Source organism: Apodemus sylvaticus, chromosome 13, assembly GCF_947179515.1.
Source record: "Apodemus sylvaticus chromosome 13, mApoSyl1.1, whole genome shotgun sequence".
Lineage (NCBI taxonomy): Eukaryota > Metazoa > Chordata > Mammalia > Rodentia > Muridae > Apodemus > Apodemus sylvaticus.
The window spans coordinates 92,881,251-92,900,524 of record NC_067484.1 but is presented as its reverse complement, the minus strand read 5'-3'; the positions used below and the strand labels follow the sequence as shown (position 1 = coordinate 92,900,524).

The 19,274-nt window shown below is 46.0% G+C and overlaps 1 protein-coding gene across 4 annotated transcripts in view; it reads left to right on the top strand.

Annotated features, from left to right (window-relative positions):
- The window catches only part of Lama3 (laminin subunit alpha 3), a 233,592-nt gene that overhangs the window by 173,429 nt on the left and 40,889 nt on the right, over positions 1 to 19,274 (top strand). For 2 of the 4 annotated variants that reach the window (XM_052155507.1, XM_052155509.1), the window contains 14 exons: positions 1,438 to 1,488; positions 2,506 to 2,657; positions 6,965 to 7,075; positions 7,184 to 7,295; positions 7,466 to 7,633; positions 8,250 to 8,446; positions 9,548 to 9,664; positions 10,310 to 10,464; positions 10,730 to 10,871; positions 11,625 to 11,727; positions 13,142 to 13,255; positions 13,340 to 13,519; positions 14,084 to 14,226; positions 17,448 to 17,618. In XM_052155507.1, the coding sequence (XP_052011467.1) occupies positions 1,438 to 1,488; positions 2,506 to 2,657; positions 6,965 to 7,075; positions 7,184 to 7,295; positions 7,466 to 7,633; positions 8,250 to 8,446; positions 9,548 to 9,664; positions 10,310 to 10,464; positions 10,730 to 10,871; positions 11,625 to 11,727; positions 13,142 to 13,255; positions 13,340 to 13,519; positions 14,084 to 14,226; positions 17,448 to 17,618 (1,916 nt within the window). Of the gene's footprint in view, positions 1 to 1,437; positions 1,489 to 2,505; positions 2,658 to 6,964; positions 7,076 to 7,183; positions 7,296 to 7,465; positions 7,634 to 8,249; positions 8,447 to 9,547; positions 9,665 to 10,309; positions 10,465 to 10,729; positions 10,872 to 11,624; positions 11,728 to 13,138; positions 13,256 to 13,339; positions 13,520 to 14,083; positions 14,227 to 17,447; positions 17,619 to 19,274 lie in introns of all 4 variants that reach the window. The other 2 variants (XM_052155506.1, XM_052155508.1) reach the window with 1 other exon arrangement.

Genomic DNA, 19,274 nt, shown 5'->3' with positions numbered 1-19,274 from the left:
AAATCAGTCTTCTTTCTCTCTCAGTTAGGATGCAGTCAAGTCAGAGGCATGGGTATTACATACTGTGTGAAAGACAATTTGTCACAGTTTTTATGGATTCGTTCAGAAAAACTTAGGACAAAGAAGGATATTCACTTATTTCCTAGAAAACAGTGATATTATATGTTAGGGAAGTGGCACAAATATACTTAGGTAAACTCTTTTAAAGCAGAAATTATTTTTCTTGGGAGGTTGCTGTGCCCCTTTTTATTTCTAAATAACCTTTGGGGGTTTCTACCTCACTACTGGTTGCATAGATCCTGGGTAAAGGACACAGAAACACTACAATTTATTAATAAGCGGTAGGTACTATGCTGGGCAGGTTCCGAGCTATTCTAATCTTTTCCACCTGTTAAAACCCACACAAATGTCAGTCACTTGCCAGTCTGGTGTCTCCCAGACAGGTGTGCTCCGCCGGCCTGTCTTCACCATGCACTTGACTTGGCCGCGTGCTCCTGGTCCATCCCATTTGATGGTGGTCTCCTCCTTTCTCCTCACCTGCCTCTCAACCCCAGACTCGATTCCCAGGCCCACCCCCTATCCATTGTCTCTGCCCAGTCATAAGCCACAGCCACTTCCTGGCCAACCAGGAATTCATTGGGAACATTCTTCACAGTGCATCAGTTAACACAGCATCCCAGTATCGGGTTACAGTCTGATATGAGGCACAGTATTCAGCTTTTTAATATACAATGCACAAGATGAACCCCAACACTCTCTCATCTTATATTTGTGGGCAAGTTGAAGAACTACATCAGGAATGCACAGATTAAAGCCGTATCAAGCTACTGTCACCAAAGCAAGACACAAACAGGTTAATACCAATCCAGAACAGTTGCTTGAGAGATTGAGGTAGGGATTCAGAAGTTCAGGGCTGGCCTGAGAAACTTCTTAATGGTTCAGCTATTCAGAGTGCTAGCTGCTCTTACGGAGGTTCACAACTAGAATTCCAGCTTCCAGGGACTTAATGACTTCACATATTCCTGCATAGACAAGGTGTATACACATACCAACACATAAATAAAATGAAAATAAATCCTAAAATCAAAATATCTGAAGTAACAAGGAGGACTGATGGTATATCCCAGAGGGAGGGCATCTGCCTGGCATGTGTGAGGTCCAGGCTGCATCTCCACCAAAGGAGGAAAAGGAAGGTAGGATATGCCATTCCTGAGGAACCACCATGCTTAGGAAAGAAAAAATAAATATAATGAAGGGGGCTACCAGGGTAGCTTCTGTTCAGGTTGATGGCTTAGGTAACTCTGGAAAGGCAGGCCAGTGATGAGTTTGCGACTGACAACTAACACCTTCTAAAACAGGCTCTTCTGGAAACCAAGTTAAAGAGCAGGTGAAGAAAACATTTTAATGAAAATGTTTCCTTTTGTCCCTTGATTTTAGACTGTCTAAGCCAAGAACCCAAAGATGGCAGTCCTGCAGAAGAATGTGATGGTAAGCATAAGCCCCTCCCCTGGCTTCCCTAGAGGGTTGCACCTGTCCCAAAAGCTTTTTGGATTCTCAAATGAAAGACACACACACACACACACACACACACATACACATCAGCTAATTTTGATGTGCCTTGACTAGTTCAATGGCTGGGCACTTCTAAACCTCCCCATGGCTGGCAAACAGTCTCCTCCAGTATTCCTGAGTTAACATCTTTAAAAATCTCTATTTCATCACTGCTACCCCAGACCCAGTTGGGGAAGTGGCCCCCTTAAGTTTCATCTTTCTGCTCCCCTGTCTTGGCGATTCTGTCTCCCCTTCTCCTTCAGTCCCTTGCCTGAGCAACCTAATAGTCCTGCCCCATTTCCTTGCCCTGCCATTGGCTGTACAGCAATTCTTTATTATAAATTGAAGCCAGCTGGGGGCAGGGACCCTCAGGTCTGGAAGCCCGGCTTTGGGGAGCCTATTAAAACAAAACTTTAGAACCAATTCCCTACACCAGGAGGGACAATATTAGCTCAGATCTTGCCCCTGTCCCCTATCAACAGGCCTCCTGACCACTCCCAGCTTCAGTTTTATATGGAGAATAGACACGCAACGCCTACTTCATACAATTTGTGTGGACTTTCTGAAGATGTCACACCACTTAACATAATATCTAGTCATCTGTGTGTAACGGCACATGTCTGCAAGCTCATCACTTGGGATGCTGAGACATGAGGATCACTAAATTGATGTAGATTGAGCTACTTACTAAGGCCTGGTCTCATAATCACTATCAGACACTGCAAAAACAAAGAGTAATTACTATTGTTTCCCCAACACACAAAATAAGCAACAAACTGCTAAGAGTCACTGCTCCTAGTGAAAAGGCTCACACACCTCAGGTTCTCACCTATTCAGAGTGCCTGTGCCTCCCTGAGACATCTGGGGCTGTGACTTTGATCTGTGTTTGAGGGGACTGCGCCTTCTCTGGGCTCCAGCCTACAGCCCATTTGCCTTTCACTGTGGCCCCTGCAGACTGCGACAGCTGTGTGATGACACTCTTAGATGACTTGGCTTCCATGGGTGAGGAGCTCCGCCTGGTGAAGTCAAAGCTGCAGGGGCTGAGTGTGAGCACAGGTGCTCTGGAACAGATCCGGCACGTGGAGACGCAGGCCAAGGACCTGAGGGTGAGCCTTCCGTGGGGATCCACCCTCAGCGAGGGTGGCTGCGCCTTGATCTCTACTGGGCCATCAGTTCTGACATCCACTATGGATTCCCAAACCTATAGATACTCACACCCCTAATACAAAATAGTCTAGTATTTTCTTAAGACCTAGCACTATTGCTTGTAAACTTTAAGTCATCTCTAAATTACTTTTAATAATTGATAAGTATAAATCCCATCCAAATAACTATTCTACTGCATTGTTCAAGGAATAATGAACAAACACATTCCTGGCCTTCCTTTTCTCATAAAGTGTTCAGTTCTGTGACCTGCATTCAGGAGACTTGAACACAGGCTTGTTCAACGCTAGTATAATTCCTCTTAAAACAGTTGCTGGAAATTTCTAGGGAAGTGCATAAGGCTACCTTAAATGGCTTGCCTTCTAATAATCAGTATATTGTAATTTTACAAATGGCATTAGACTTTGTAGTTCATGTATTTCTTCATGAGTAAGAGTTGGCTATGGATCCCTTTCAAATAATGGGCCCATTCCACACCAATGACCAAATGCATTTACTCCAAATAGTTCAGAAGTTATCTCCTGTACCTTTAAGATCTTTTAAATCTGCAATGTCACCCCCAAACCCCATTCCAACACTTGGTACTTTTTACCCTTGTCTTTCTCTCAACTCTCAACTTCATTGTTGGTTTTTTTCCTAGCTTATCAATTTTTTTGGTTTTCAAAATTTCTGATTTCTACTCTTTTATCAGTCAAGGCAGAAACATTTATCACTACTATTTTGATACCTTATTAAATCTCTAAGAATTTCCTGGAGTGAATTTGAATCATTCTAATCCTCTTAATTCCTTCAAGATACCATCTTCCCATGTCTCATAACTTCATGTCCTTTTTTGTTAAAAACAACCAACTAGTTGATGCCAGTGTGTGCTACCCCTGAGTGTGTGGCCACCACTTGAGTGAGGCGGACATACTCAGAGCCACATTCTCAAATAAAATAGAGTCTCTCTACTCTGGAAGCAATCGACTGTCAACATCTCCTCAGTGTGGGGCTCATGAGCCCCTCCCCACTCCAGGCTGAAGTGTTGAGTGGCTTGATCCTGTCTTGATCAAATACAGATAGCCACAGCTGCTGTGGGGTCTGGAGGATGATGGTCCTGACACATCCTGAAGAGAGTTTCAGTCTCATCTGTCCTGTCTCTGGCTCCTACAGACTTCCATTCCCCTCTTCCACAGTGGTCCCTGAGATTTAGGGGGAGTGCAGTGATATAGGCATCCCAGTTGTGTCTAGTATTCAACTGATACTTATTCTCAGCACGGTGACCAGATGTGAGTTTCTACACTAACCACTAACCATTGCACCAAGAAACTTCTCTGATGAAGTCTGAGCTGCGCTAGTCTTTCTGTTAAAAGATACAAATTTTGTTCAGGTCATGGAGAAACCAAGTTGGTACTGACCAGGAATCTTTCTCCTTGCTGAGTGGCTCTCACAGTACTGGAAGGTTCCCTGCTGGCTACTGTGGAGAAATGTCATTAACTATCTTACAAAGCTGTGACCCTTATAAACCACAATATTGACCAGCATGGTAAGATGGGCCCATGACTGCAATAGTGCACAAATATCGTATTGTTGACCAAGTGGGAAGAGACATAGCTTCTATGGTAAGTCTAGCCAAGAACCAGATTGGGAATCACATGCCCCAAGGGTGCACCGACTACTCTTGTTCTGCTAAATGGACACAGTATCAAACTTACCTGATTTCTACTCTTACCCATATAGTTTTGTTTTTCTTTCTACATTCTATAAAATAATTTGCTATTCGTTATCTAGTTTCTTATGATTATAGCTCACTTTACTGATTTAAAAGTTTCTTCTTACTAACATAAGCATTTAAAGTTGTAAAGAAATGCTTTCCTTAAATACTACATATGCTGTATCCCACAGACTTCATGGTATTTCATTCTCATTCAATTCAAAACCTTTTCTTATTTTTCTATGAAATGTGAATAACCTGTAAGTAATTAGAAATATATTGATAAATTTACAGATCAGATAATTTTTATAACCTTCTAGTATTGATGCATAATTTTATCTTTTTGTGGTCAGAGGCACACTATGTAAAAATGTAATGCCTTTGAACAAATGTTGAGGTTTGCTCCGGAGCTGGAATAGAGTCCATCTGGCTTGGCATTCTCAGTGTCCTTAGAAATAAGGGGGTTAAGAGGGTATTCTGAGAAGTGCTGGGGCCACACACAGGGTCTGAGTCAAGCTCTCTCAAGTGATACTGAGGGTTATTCTTCCCATTAATGAAGGCTGAACACAGAGCCCCGAAACTGCCCAGTACTCACTGTTGCCCACAGGAGAAAAGAGGCAGGCCATGGAAAACCCATCATCCTGGATCCGTGCTGGACAACGACACCCTCACACTGTCACAGTGTATGAGTCCTGAACCTTAGACTCAGGGAGCAGCGTTTTGAGTGGGGGCAGCAGTAGTTATGAGGTCACTGGAGATGACGAAGGGCGAGGGCTGGGGGAGGAGCTTCCGGTGACCGCAGGAGCCTGCGGGTGTCCAGCAGCCACGCCAGTCAGAACGCAGTTGGTCAGAGATGACAGTGCATTAGAGAAGCGAAGGTGACAGGACAGTCAGGATGTTCCTTAAAAGAGCAGCATCCATTGGAAGAAAAGAAATGAGATGAAGGGACCCTCACTGGAAATCAAGTAAGAAGCAGAGATGAAAGACCCAACAGGAAACCACGGGCGTAAAAAGCTCTGCTTACTCAGGTACAAGACTTGAGTAGATGAGGCGAGACCAAGACTCGTCGCCATGAACAAGGTTGGGGAGCTTCCAGGGTTTGTCTGGAACGAGCTATGCCAGTGGCTCTGTCTGAGAATGGAGAGAGTTAAAGGGAATTCTGCCTGAATGGCTCCTTTTCATCCCTGAAGGGATTTGATGCCATGGTTTATAGGTTTAATATAGAGAAGATGGAGAAAAATCTTTTCTGTTATAAGAGAAAAGGAAGCTTCCTGCGTTAGTTGCTTTAATGAGGTGGTGCTATGCTGCCCTGAACTTTTCCATACAGATGCTGTATGCTAGCTTCTGTTCTTAGCATCTCACTGAATCTCACACGATGCCCGTGAGAACTCTTTTCATCTAGCGACATGCAGGAGCTAAGAAAGAACAGCTGCCTAAAACCAAAGCCCCAGGAGTGGTGGTGGCTCTAGAAGAACTCAAGTCACCACCATGTCTAAAGACCATGCTTTTCCCACTGTCCTTTCTCGCACTGCCACCCGTGATACCCCAGCCTTCCCATCGTAAAGTATGGCCACCCACCTCACTGCCATGTTACACAGACTGTAACAGCACAGTAAAAATGAGGTGACATTTTTGAGAACTTACAGGTACGTGTATACCAGCAGATTAGAACAGACTTACCTGCTAAGCCACTGGCACACTGTGCAGCCTCGGACACACCATTTTATTTCCTTAAGAGCCCAGCCTCTCATTTGAACTTGAGGGCAACCAACTATCTCAGCTCAGAATTTCTCTACAGAACCAGGGGCTGGGACTGGAGTCTTTGAATTGAAAGTGTTTATTTGGCTTTTTGTTACTGTTTTCAGTATAATTAGCTGTATGTGTTGCTTTTTGTATTAGGATAACTACAGATTTTTTTTAAAGTATGAATATTTTATAATCTGGAAAAAGATATATTGGATAAGTAGTAGCATTTTCCGTTACAGGGCAAGGATGTAAATTCAAGTAAAAAAATATCTCTTGTCATGTGGGTTTGCTCTAGTCTGGGTCTTTAATGCCCCCTCCCCCCTCCCCCAATGCCTAGGCTCTGAGGGCTATTTATTCCCTGGAGTATAGCTTTTGGTGGATGGTAGGAAATGTAAGAGGTGAAGGTAGATGATTGGGTACATGCTCTCGGGGGCTTCGCGGTACCCCAGCCCCTCCTCCTCCTCGGCTCCATCCCCTTGCTCACAATGTGCTTCTGCCATGAAGTGCCAACCCCTCAGAGACCCAAAGCTGTGGGTCAAGTCTGACAGCTCTAAAGCTGTAGCCAAAAGAAGCTTTTTATTTTTCAGCTGATTATCTTAGGTAATTGTTAAGTTGATTGTGGTGGTGGCAAGAGGGCCAACTTTATTTCAAGACTGTAACTTAATTTATATCAGAAAGTAGACTTGTCTTGTTTCAGAGAACACTGTGTCCACCCCAGCCCCATACATTTAGCATTGGTCTTGTTGAACGGAGCTTAGCTGCCTGCACAGTGTCTGCTCCACATGAGGTTATCTCTGTATCTGCTTTCAGAGCCAGCTGCTTGGCTTCCGTTCCGCTATCTCAAATCATGGGTCCAGAATGGATGGCCTGGGGAAAGAGCTGAGTCATCTGAACCGGGAATTTGAAACTTTGCAAGAAAAGGTGATGTACTAAGTCAATTTATTTTAACATTTTTCCCTTTGAGGATATTTTCAGTTCCAGTTTCATTTTTAATCTAATTCGCTGATAATGAGTTTATTTTTCATGTAGGCGCAGGTCAATTCCAGAAAAGCACAAACATTGTATAACAACATTGATCAGACCGTCCAGAGCGCCAAAGAACTGGACATGAAGATTAAAAACATCATTCAGAATGTGCACAGTAAGAAAAGTTACCCAGTCCAATTAAAACTTTTACTGCATAACCTTTATATATATTTTTAAGAACTCAGCATTATGAAAGAAGATCCCACAATGATACTTAAAGATGAACAGGATTTTCCACAAAGCTTCCAGAGCCCTCAGTTTAATAAGCTACTTGATGTTTTCCAGTTCTCCTGAAGCAGATCGCTAGGCCAGGTGGAGAAGGAACGGACTTGCCGGTGGGCGGCTGGTCCAGGGAACTGGCGGAGGCCCAGCGCATGATCCAGGAGCTACGAAGCCGAGACTTTCAAAGGCAGCTCCGAGAAGCAGAGGCTGAGAAAATGGAAGCCCGGCTCCGTAAGGCCAGGCCTGCGTTCCCACTTCCACTCTTAATAGCTTGAAGTGCAGAATTCTAAGTGCGGTCTAGAGCACCGCGCCCCAGGAGGAAGGTCTCAGTCAGCAAACCTTGCCCTTAGAGGCTGCTCACTGGGAACGGGGATTCTCCTTCCACCCCTGCAGCCAAGTCTTTTCTCCCAAGGTTTCCAAGAGGCATGAAATCTCACCACAGTGTAAACACCCAAAAAATAAATCTAAAATTTAAATATTTGTGCCATACACCCCCCCCCCACACACACACACACCTCTTTTTTCCCTCTGAGGCGAAGTCTCACTCTTTAGCCCAGGCTGGTCTGAATCTTCCAGCCTCAGTCTTCCAAGTGCTAGGATTACAGTCTTGTCTTCAGTAACAGGAGAAAGACAGCTGCTGCTCTCGGGTACTTAGGGCAGCCAAACAAGGCAGCTCATGGATGCACACGGTGGATCTGCATAAGCAGTGCTTTCCCTTCCTGTCCCTTCTAAGGCTCTGGGGGGAAATGATGGACTACGCAAGAATTCAGCTCTCCTCCTGTAGTTCTGGGCCCCTAGCTTCACTAAACTCATCTCTTAAGAAACGAACATAAATTATGTGTTGCAGTACTGAACCGGGTCAGGACCTGGCTGGAATCCCACCAAGTGGAGAACAACGGACTGCTACAGAATATCCGGGACTCGTTAAATGATTATGAAGCCAAACTTCAAGACCTGCGCTCCATCCTCCAGGAGACAGCTGCCCAGGCAAAGCAGGCCACTGGCCTCAACCATGAGAATGAGGGGGTTCTAGGGGCCATCCAGGTAAGCCACAGGCAGGAGCTTCCTGCTTTCATTAGCCGTTGGGATGAAGGGGACCAGAAACATGACCAGTACCTGTCGAGTTACTTACTCTACCTCAGACCCTGAGGTAGACAGACAGAGCCTTACAAACTACCCGCAGCCTGCCCACAGCTAGACAGTAACTGAAGAATCAATTTTGCTGAATAGATGAGACATTCGTTATGTCAGAGTTAATCCAATGTGTGTTTCATATGTTTTCAGTAACATGTTGTATCAGGTATTCTAACAGTCAGCAACACAGGCATTTGAAACAACCATCCATCTGTTTATAGGGAAGAGGCTGAGGCATAGGTCACATGCCATTATACTGGCAGGAGAGAGGGAGGGCCTTACATTTCAACACACACGCATATTGACACATGATAGGTAGGTGGGTGGGTAGACAGACAGACAGACAGACAGATAGATAGGTAGGCAGGGAGGCACTTTCTTTCTGGCATTTGGAATCAGACCCAGGGCCCTCATGTTGGATGACTGTTTTAATATTAAGTCGATACCCACAGCCATATAGTTTATATTTTTGATAGTGAATAACCTACAACAAAACAACAGCAAAATTCCGTAAAGGGTGTCAGATGACAGACTGGAATGAAATAACACGGACTGGCTCCAAAAGAGGAGGGCGTTGATAAATGCAAATCCGTGTCTCCTGAGTGAGTGGGAGACACAGTCAGCTGTCATGGCTGCCCCGACCTGTGCCATGTCCTACTCACGTGCTCCTGCATGCTCCCTGGGACTGGTGTGCCGAGAGGCAACTGGTCCTGTTTCATTTATTTAGTTAAAATCTATGTTCTGTTCTCTAAGGCAAAGCTTAATAGCATGCCCCGCCTCGCTGGCGGGGTTGGCTGAGTGTATCAGGCGTCATCAGCCACGGTAATAGAGGACACCATGGTGACACAGCAGCATGCAGTGAGACTTGCAGCCCCATCATTTGTAGCAGGCTAGGCTGCCGCCATCTTTAGGAAACCGTTTTTACTCTGACATATTTGCTATTGTCCTGTAAAGATGTCTGTGCTTTCTGCCAATGGCCAGTGAGCACATGGGCTCTTCTACTCTCTCCAGAGACAAACGAAAGAAATGGATTCCCTGAAGAAGGACTTCACCAAGTACCTGGCCACAGCAGACTCTTCCCTGCTACAGACCAACAATCTACTGCAGCAGATGGACAAAAGCCAGAAGGTAGCAGAGGCTTCTGGTCTTCTAGACACACCCAAACCAGTCAAACGCTATTGTCAGGAGGCAGGCAAGGGGCTAAGCTATTTCTTCTTGAGTATTTTCCTCTTGCACAGTGACAGCAGCTCTGTGCTGGAGAAGAGCCTCGAGGCTGGGGAGTCCTTAAGTCTGTCTGCATTACCTCATTTTTCTGCAATGATCGAGTCGTCTTTGTGGTAACAAAAAACAGTATTGCAATGCTATTTTAAGAATACCAAACATGCCTTTCTTAATGGAAGACATTGAAGACTCCATAAAAGCTTGGCAGACTTCTTAGCCGTATGGGCGTTTCAAAGAATCTTTCACAGTGTCTGTTTCTGGATCATAAGAAACCTTTCCATCTAGCAGAACTCTACCTTGCTGATGACAGTACAACTCTATAGACCTTGTAAAGAGGGTGCCTGTTAGAAGGAAGGCATCCAAGATGGTTGCAAACTTAGCTTGTTGGCAGTGCTGCTATCTGAAGTAACTAAGGAGATGTTGATATGATGGAATGACTTAGCAAAGATAACTAACTTCCCATTAGAAACATCATTTGTGAAGGAGTTTAATAAAATGACATACATGTTCATTCCTTGAGTTTCTATTATTTTTGCTTATTTGGAAAAATAGGAATATGAAAGCATAGCTGCTGCTTTAAATGGAGCAAGACAGGAACTGAGTGACAAAGTACGAGAACTCTCCAGATCGGATGGCAAAACACCCCTGGTGGTGGAGGCAGAGGCGCATGCGCAGTCTTTACAGGAGCTGGCACGGCAGCTGGAGGAGTGAGTGCCTGCCTCCGGAGGCAGATGTGATAGCATCAACCATTCATGGGCTGGTTAGGACCCTGGAGCAGGGAGGAGGGCTGGACGAAGGTCAAAGCCCCACCCAGAACCCAAACACCCAGTCAAAACCAGACTTGCAATGAGGTCTGTCTCTCAGACTGAGTGCACAGCGTATACCATACAGTCGCTGAGGGGGGCGGGGGGTGGCAGCCCCAGGCAGAGAAAGGATGCTGGATGGCCTGACCCTCTCTGTGTTATCTTCCAGGATAAAGAGAAACACCAGCGGGGATGAGCTGGTGCGCTGTGCTGTGGATGCTGCCACGGCCTATGAGAACATCCTCAATGCTATCAGAGCTGCAGAGGATGCGGCCGGCAAGGCCACCAGTGCCTCGGAGTCTGCCTTCCAGGTGGGTACCTGGAGCTGTACTCAGCTTGCTGGGCTGGCTTCCTCTCCCATGCGTGGGACAGTGTTAACAATATTATTTATTCAAAGTTAGAGCTTCTTATATGAACCAGACTGGAGTTTGGTCTTGATGTATCATTTCTGCATTTATTGACTCTCTGATATCAGGATTGTGATTTAAAATTGATTTATACAACTAGATAGAAAATATACTGACATTAACTTTAAAACTAAACAAATATTTTATCCTGAAAAAGTACTTTTATGCCTTAATTAAAAATTAGTATTTACCAAAGGAAAGATTTTTTTTTGGATCAACTGGATTGTCATTTTCTTAGTGCTTTGGTCTTAAATCTGGGCATGTCTATGGAGGCCTTTGGGATCTTTGATGCACCATACAATACCCCTAAATCCAAGGAATAAAGGATAGAACACTAGATATTAGAAGTGGGAAGTTGGGCCTTGGAGAGGGAAGATTTTCAGGTTCTAAAGCATGAAAGCCTCAAGGCAACTACGTGACGTCAGGGTCTTTATATGGGCTTCACAGTCTGTCACCAGAGGTCAGCCCAGCTCCCCGACCACAGGTGTTGGCCTAGAATCCTAACCACATCATTAGGCAAGAGTGTACAAGGCATCCCTCTCAAGTCTCCTTCTTTAAAGATTAAAAATAAGGGATTTAGAGCTAAGGTGGAAAGTCTTATTCTGCACTTCCCAAGGCAGAGTGCCTGCTTCAGACTGACAAATGTTTTGCTTACAGACAGTGATAAAGGAAGACCTTCCAAGAAGAGCTAAGACCCTGAGCTCCGACAGCGAGGAACTGTTAAATGAAGCCAAGATGACACAGAAAAGGCTACAGCAAGGTATTGAGAGGGGCAGATGGCAGGGACACTCAGGGGCCTTAATCAACCCGTGGGCATGTGGTCTGATGCAAAAGTAGGTTTTGAGTTCCTCCGCCAATGCATTCACCCAGTATCCTAACGAGCCCTATCCATCATGCACGGACATGACACAGGCCTTACAGAGGAAGTCTGCAGAATGATAACCCTCCTTGGCCTGACTTAGGAGGACACTGTGATCACAGCAGTGGGAAGCCACGCACGAAGGTCATTTACTACAGGCCCTTACAGCAACTGCTTCAAGGCTCTTAGGTCCTAAAATCTTAGCAACTAAAAGTACCAAGAAATAATCGCTGCTAACAAGGGGCATGAGAACACTTTAAGCATTGATTTTACCTTTGATAATTTTCATCTTATATACTTTATAAGAAAGAATTAAGTTGCCTTAACATGGAGGTATAGCTCATGGGGCAGAAGCCTCGAGACACAGGGATAGAGCCATCTGAAACTCAGGAAGCCCCAGGCCTTGAAAATGCTGCCTCTTGAGTTTTTATGGCCTCTCCCAGTAAGGCACTGGGACTCACTCAGTCTTTGCTCAATGTCTCAGTCCCTTCTGAAGGATTTATACATTTATTTACTATATGTTTTTGAATATCAAATGCATAAGAAGTAAAACCCAGAAAAAGTCTGTTCTAACATGCAACCATTAATCAATGCTAAGATGTTATCGAATTACGTCTGCCTTCTGTGCAGTTGGGTCAGTAGGGGACGTTTGTTGTTGTTTGCTTGCATATTTGTTTCTTCTGGAGAATCCCAGGGACAGGTCTGTTCATTGTTCTGCAGAAACAAACACCCACCCAGTGTCCTTTGTGAGAGACTCTCCAAGAACAGTCCTGTCTTGGCTGCAGATCACCCCTTAATAGTCCTGTCTTACAGGACTGTTGCAGGTCACCCCCTTTTGTATCATTCATTTGCTCCTTCAAGTGTTTGTTCATTGAACAAGTGTGCCCCAATACTAAGTCCTGACCAGTGCCAGCCACACCCAGCATGTTGGGGCACAGCTGTTAACAAGGCAGACACTCAGTAAGCTTTGCTTTGGTCAGAATGAAAGTCCAGCTGTGCCCTGATTTATTTTGCATTCTTTGTGTGTTCCTTCACGAAGCCAGTCATCACAAGGCTCTGGTAAGCTGCTCTTTGACCAGAGATGCCCACATCTGTGGGTCTAGGTACCGTAACGGCCTCCATGGGGTAGGGACCAGGGTGCATGTATACTCAATAGTCTGCAGACACTGCCTACTTCAGAGGCCACAAATGCCCATGGAAGATGCAAACCCATGAAGCAATTGCTTCTCGGTGTCCCCCTTTCTCCCTCTCCCTTCCTCCTTCTCCCTCCCTCCCTCCCTCCCTCCTTCCCTCTCTCCCTCCCATCCTTTAGAAGTCGGTCCAGCTCTCAACAGCCTACAGCAAACCCTGAAGACTGTATCAGTTCAGAAGGACCTGCTAGATGCCAACCTCACTGCTGCCCGTGATGATCTCCGTGGGATACAGAGAGGTAATCATCACCCCATACCACTGGTCACCGTTTCTTGGGAACAACGTTTCGGCTCCTTACACCTCCCTACTCTGTGTGCACTAGGTGATGTTGACAGTGTGGTCAGTGGCGCAAAGAGCATGGCCAGGAAAGCCAGCGCAATAACCAGTGAGGTCCTGGACGGGCTCAGTCCCATCCGGACAGACTTGGGAAGGATTAAGGACAGCTACGGGAGCGCACGGCGTGAGGACTTCAACAAGGCTCTGATGGATGCCAATAACTCAGGTCAGGACTTCTTAGCTGTGTTCTCCATTGCTAAGAATTTGATCCATTTCAGTTCCTTTCTGGTAAATTCTCACCTCAATTAGAATATTAGAAAATAGTTTCCTGTGATATATTCAAATAGCATAGGTGTATTATTAGAGAGACCAGGGAGGATGTCTCATTTTGTGTTTGTGTGTGTGATGTGTATGCATGTGTTTGTGTGTACATGAGTGTAGAGACCAGAAGTTCATGTTAAATATACTTTTCAATCACCTTCCTTTCTCTCTCTCTCTCCCCCCCCTCCCTCCCCCTCCCCCAGCCCTCCCTCTCTCTCAGTAGAGCGGGAGTTCTTAATCATGGTGTATTAAGTTATGATTGCTATCAAAGGATAAGAAAAGAAACATTTTTCCATATAACCAAGAAAAAGAATTTTATGCATCATGACAGAAATCTATAATGAGTTTAGGACAGTCATGCCTAAGATTGTGGTCCATCTTGCTTCTAGGCTTGCCAGAACAAATATTCTATCTTTAACCTTTTCTTGAGGTACTGTGTAAAATTTCCACTCTCTCATTTCGCCAACAGTAAAAAAATTAACCAAGAAGTTGCCTGATCTTTTTGTCAAGATTGAAAGTATCAACCAACAGTTGCTGCCCCTGGGGAACATCTCTGACAACGTGGACCGAATCCGAGAACTCATTCAGCAGGCCAGAGATGCCGCGAACAAGGTGGGTGTAGAGGAGAAGAGGCTATGGGGGAGAGGAGGCTGTGAGGATAGGAAGCTGTGAGGAGAGGAGGCTGTGAGGAGAGGAGGCTGTAGGGGAGAAGAGGCTGTGGGGCGAGGGGGCTGTGAGGGAGAGGAGGCTGTGAGAGGAGGAGGCTGTGGGGGAGAGGAGGCTGTAGGAGAGAGGAGGCTGTGGGGGAGAGGAGGCTGTGAGGAGAGGAGGCTGTGGGGGAGAGGAGGCTGTGAGGGAGAGGAGGCTGTGGGAGAGAGGAGGCTGTGGGGGAGAGGAGGCTATGGGAGAGAGGAGACTGTGGGGGAGAGGAGGCTGTGAGGAGAGGAGGCTGTGGGGGAGAGGAGGCTGTGAGGAGAAGAGGCTGTGGGGGAGAGGAGGCTGTGAGGGGAGGAGGCTGTGGGGGAGAGGAGGCTGTGAGGGGAGAGGAGGTTGTGGGGGAGAGGAGGCTGTGAGGAGAGGAGGCTGTGGGGGAGAGAAGGCTGTGAGGGGAGGAGGCTGTGGGGGAGAGGAGGCTGTGAGGAGAGGAGGCTGTGGGGGAGAGGAGGCTGTGAGGAGAGGAGGCTGTGGGGGAGTGGAGGCTGTGAGGAGAGGAGACTGTGGGGGAGAGGAGGCTGTGAGGAGAGGAGGCTGTGAGGAGAGGAGGCTGTGAGGAGAGGAGGCTGTGGGGGAAGAGGAGGCTGTGAAGGGAGAGGAGGCTATGGGGGGAGAGGAGGCTGTGGGGAAAAGGAGGCTGGAGAGGAGAGGAGGCTCTGGGGGATGAGGAGGCTGTGAGGCAAGGAGGCTGTGAGGAGAGGAGGCTGTGAGGAGAGGAGGCTGTGGGGGACGAGGAGGCTGTGAAGGGAGAGGAGACTGAGAGTATGTGGGGAAAAAGAGACTGGAGAGGAGAGGAGGCTCTGGGGGATGAGGAGGCTGTGAGGTGAGGAGGCTGTGGGGGAGAGGAGGCTGTGGGGGAGAGGAAGCTTTGGGGGAGAGGAGGCTGTGTGAGGAAAGGAGGCTGTGGGGGAAAGGAGGCTGTTAGGAGAGAAGGCTGTGGAGTTTTTTGGTTTTTTGGTGTTTTTGGCTTTTTGGTTTTTTGGATTTGGTTTTTTCGAGACAGGGTTTCTCTGTGTAGTCCTGGCTGTCCTAGAACTCACTCTGTAGGCCAGAGTGACCTCGAACTCAGAAATCCACCTGACTCTGCCTCCCAGAGTGCTGGGATTACAGGCATGGGCCACCACTGCCCATCTATCTTCTTAATTTAAAAGCACAGACAAGTTCACCAGGGCACAGAGAGCAGAAGACTTGGCAGGAGAAGGCTCAGCAATGTGGTTGGGTCTCCTGGAGGGCAGATGGGAGAGAGGGAGTGGGAAAGAGAGCTGTGATGTGAGCTCATAACGTGAATGAGGGGCCGGGCCTTCCCATCACGTGTATGGGATTCCAGGAAATAGTTCAGTGCTTGACAGGCAAAGCATGTGTTAGCATGAGTACCATTGTAAGACCGTTGTTCTTGTGATTGCTAGAGGACATTTGTCTTCTGTGGTTTAGACCGAACCTGCCCAGTCTCAGTCCACAGTCATCCCAACTGTGTTGTGGGATGACTCTAGCTGACAGTTCATAAAATCTAAGTGTGATATTAGGAAGCGAAGTTCGGGAAGCCTTAATGCTTTGAGTCACATGTGGTTGGCGGACTTGTTTCATATTCCTTGTTCATTTCATTTTTGCTGTAATTTTAGTGTTGCAGACATGTTGGTTTGTGACAGATCAGAGTGGGAAAACAGAGCAGGGCATCCATGGTGGAGTGTCTAAGATGCGCTGTGTAGAGCCTCAATGGCCGTGTGTGTGTGTGTGTGTGTGTGTGTGTGTGTGTGTGTGTGTGCTCGGAGGCCAGAGGTCCTCCTGGGTTGCTTTCCTCTTTATGTTTCGAGACAGTCTTTCCTGAAGCTAGAGCTTGTGTTTATCTAGATTGCCCAGCCAGCAACCCAGGGCTCCTCCCCTTCCTGGGGCTCTGGACTCAGGTCCTCATGCTTGCACGACAAGTCCTTTACTGACTAAGCCATCTCCTCAGCCCCAGTGCATGCATGTCTGAAGTAGATACAGGAATAGTGTATAACACACTCATGGGCAAGCAATTCCATTTTTAAAATAGTGGTGATGTTTTAAAAAGAGATGCCGGCAGGAGGGTCACAGATTCAAAACCATTCTGAGATGTGTCTGTGTATGACAAGGTTAAAGTTCACCCTGGCTCATCTGGAACTCAGGTGAGCCTGGGCCAAATAGATCCTGACTCAAAGAAAGTTTTTAAACATCTTGACATATTATATTTAAGCATATGCAAGCCCTGTCCTAAGCAGTCAATGAATGTTGACTCCTCTGTACAAATCCCTATTCAGTAGGAGTTACCATTACTGTCACCGTCACTGTCAACACTGCCACTGCTGCACAGAAGACTAAATTGACTTCTTTTGGGGGATTGGATATTTTCTTTATTTACATTTCAAATGTTTTCCCCTTTCCAGGTGACCCCTTTGGAAACTCCCTATCCCCTCCCTCTCCCCCGCCTCTATGAGGGTGCTCCCCCACCCACCCACTCCTGTCTTCCCGCCTAGCATTCCCCTACACTGGGGCACTGAACACCCTCAGGCCCAAGGACCTCTCCTCCCACTGATGTCCAACAAGGTCATCCTCTGCCACAGATGTGGCCAGTGCCATGGGTCACCATGTGTATTCTTTGGTTGTGGTCCAGTGCCTGGGAGCTCTGGAAGGTCTGGCCTGTTGAGACTGTTGCTCCCTCCATGAGGCTGCAAATCCCCTCAGCTCCTTCAGTCCCTTCTCCAATTCCACCATCGCGATCCCCCCCCCCCAGCTCAGTCCAATGGTTGGCTGCAACTAAGTTGACTTCTTAATGGCCCTCAATGTGCACATGCGTGAGTGCATGCGTGTGTGCATGTATGTATGTGTGTGTGTGTGCATGCACACATACATGTGTGTGATATGTATATACATATATGTGTGTATCACGTATATATGTGTATGTATGTATGCATATATGTATGTATATATGTATTTGTGTACATATATAAAACACAAACATTAACCTGGGTCCAAGAGGCATTATCCCTCCTTGATGATTATCAGACAACTCAGGACAAGCTACTGTGCTGCTAAGAGTGGTGGCCACAGTGCTCCTCATGGCTGTTTGACACCTCCTTCTTCCATCTTACTCTTCCTCACAGGTTGCAATTCCCATGAGGTTCAATGGTAAATCTGGTGTTGAGGTCCGACTGCCAAATGACCTAGAAGACTTAAAAGGATACACATCTCTGTCTTTATTTCTCCAAAGACCTGACTTAAGAGAGAATGGAGGCACCGAAGACATGTTTGTAATGTACCTTGGAAATAAGGATGTAAGGATGTTAGGACATTTACTTGCTTTACTAACAAAATGGTTTTTGGGGTGCTACCTTGAGACTTGAGATATAATTGTGCCACTGCTATTTATTTGCTTGTCCTACAAAGACAGTAACAAATTCTACTACCCATCACCCTCCCTTCCTCACTATAGAGGTGCCTATGGGAGGCCTCCTGTCCATCGTGGACATGAGTGGCTGATGGGAAGTCTTACCCAATGGGCTTAAGATGTAGGCACACGTGTGTGCACACATGTGAGCACATATGTGTTTACAGTGGCAGCACCAGTGCTTTCTCCCAGATATAGGTACTAACAGTGGCTGTTCCTCATAGGACTGTGTCTTGTTCTCTTCTGGGAAGGCACAGCCACAGATGCCTGCCCAAATCGGCATGTGGGGTCCACATAGAAATGAGGCCTGAAGCAAGACAAAGCCTAAACTCCCTGTCCCCCATTCTTCATCCTGGACTCTTTCTTTAAGCTGCCATTACCAGCATTTCAACAGCTGACTGTAGTTCTTAGTCCCTCCTTCTAAATATGCCTCTTCAGTCTAAGGGAAAGATAAGTACTAACTGGGCTGACATCAAAATATCTAAAATATGGGTCTTGGACTAATTTTTCTCATAAATATATAAAGTAATATGATTCTTGGAAATTCTCTCTGGTTAGAGAATTCTTAGTTATCAGCAGTGGACAGTACAGTGACTATTCTTAGCCCAGCAGTATTGTTAATTTTAACTAGCTTTTCATGCCTGGGGGGGGGGGAAGCCTTCATTTGGGCTACATGGAGGGTTGTGGGCCAGCCTGGCCTGCATGAGACCTTGTCTCAGACTAAGCAAAATGAGGGAAACCTTGCACCAAAAGGATCCTCACAAGTGTAGCATACCAAGTATTTATATTACATTCCCATTAAGTGAGGTATTATAAGCAGCCTACATTTTAGAGCCTATAGGAGCGTATGTACAGGTTACATACAGATGCTGTGCCATTGTATATAACCGTCTGCAGTACTGAATGTTCCCAGGGGTTCTGAACCAGTCCCCTTACTGATGCAGAGGGACAACTGTCCTAATTATGTATTAGAGTTGATGTTTATGATAAACTAAAATTTACTTCTTAAACATCCCCAATGCCAGCATACTCTTAAAAATGATCAAAATTGTCAGTTTTAGTATCTATTCATCGATCTATCTATCTGTCTGTCTGTCTATTTATCATCCATCTTTGTGTGTATGTGTATGTATATATGTATATGTATATATATATATGTATATATGTATATATGTGTATGTTTGTTTCTTCCTTGACATTCTCCCATTCTAATAGAGAAGAAACACACACAGATAACTTACTGTGATGATGGGGAAATGTCATAGCTGAGGCTGCCACAGAGTTCTAAGAGAACATAGCATGGCACCTGGAGATGAGAAGTGGGTCATCCTTTTTTACTGATAAACTCTAATGAGCAGCTAAGTTGGCTTGCTCTGTGGTAGGTGCTGGTAAACTCTCAGAGACTGAACAGTGGGAAGATCTGTAACTCAGTCCACTACAGGATGAGGAGACAGCCCCAGCAAGAGACTCAAGTGTTCTGTAATGACCCATTAATGAAATATTTAGGATCCTCCAGGGGTGGACTTTGAGAGTTTGAGAAGAT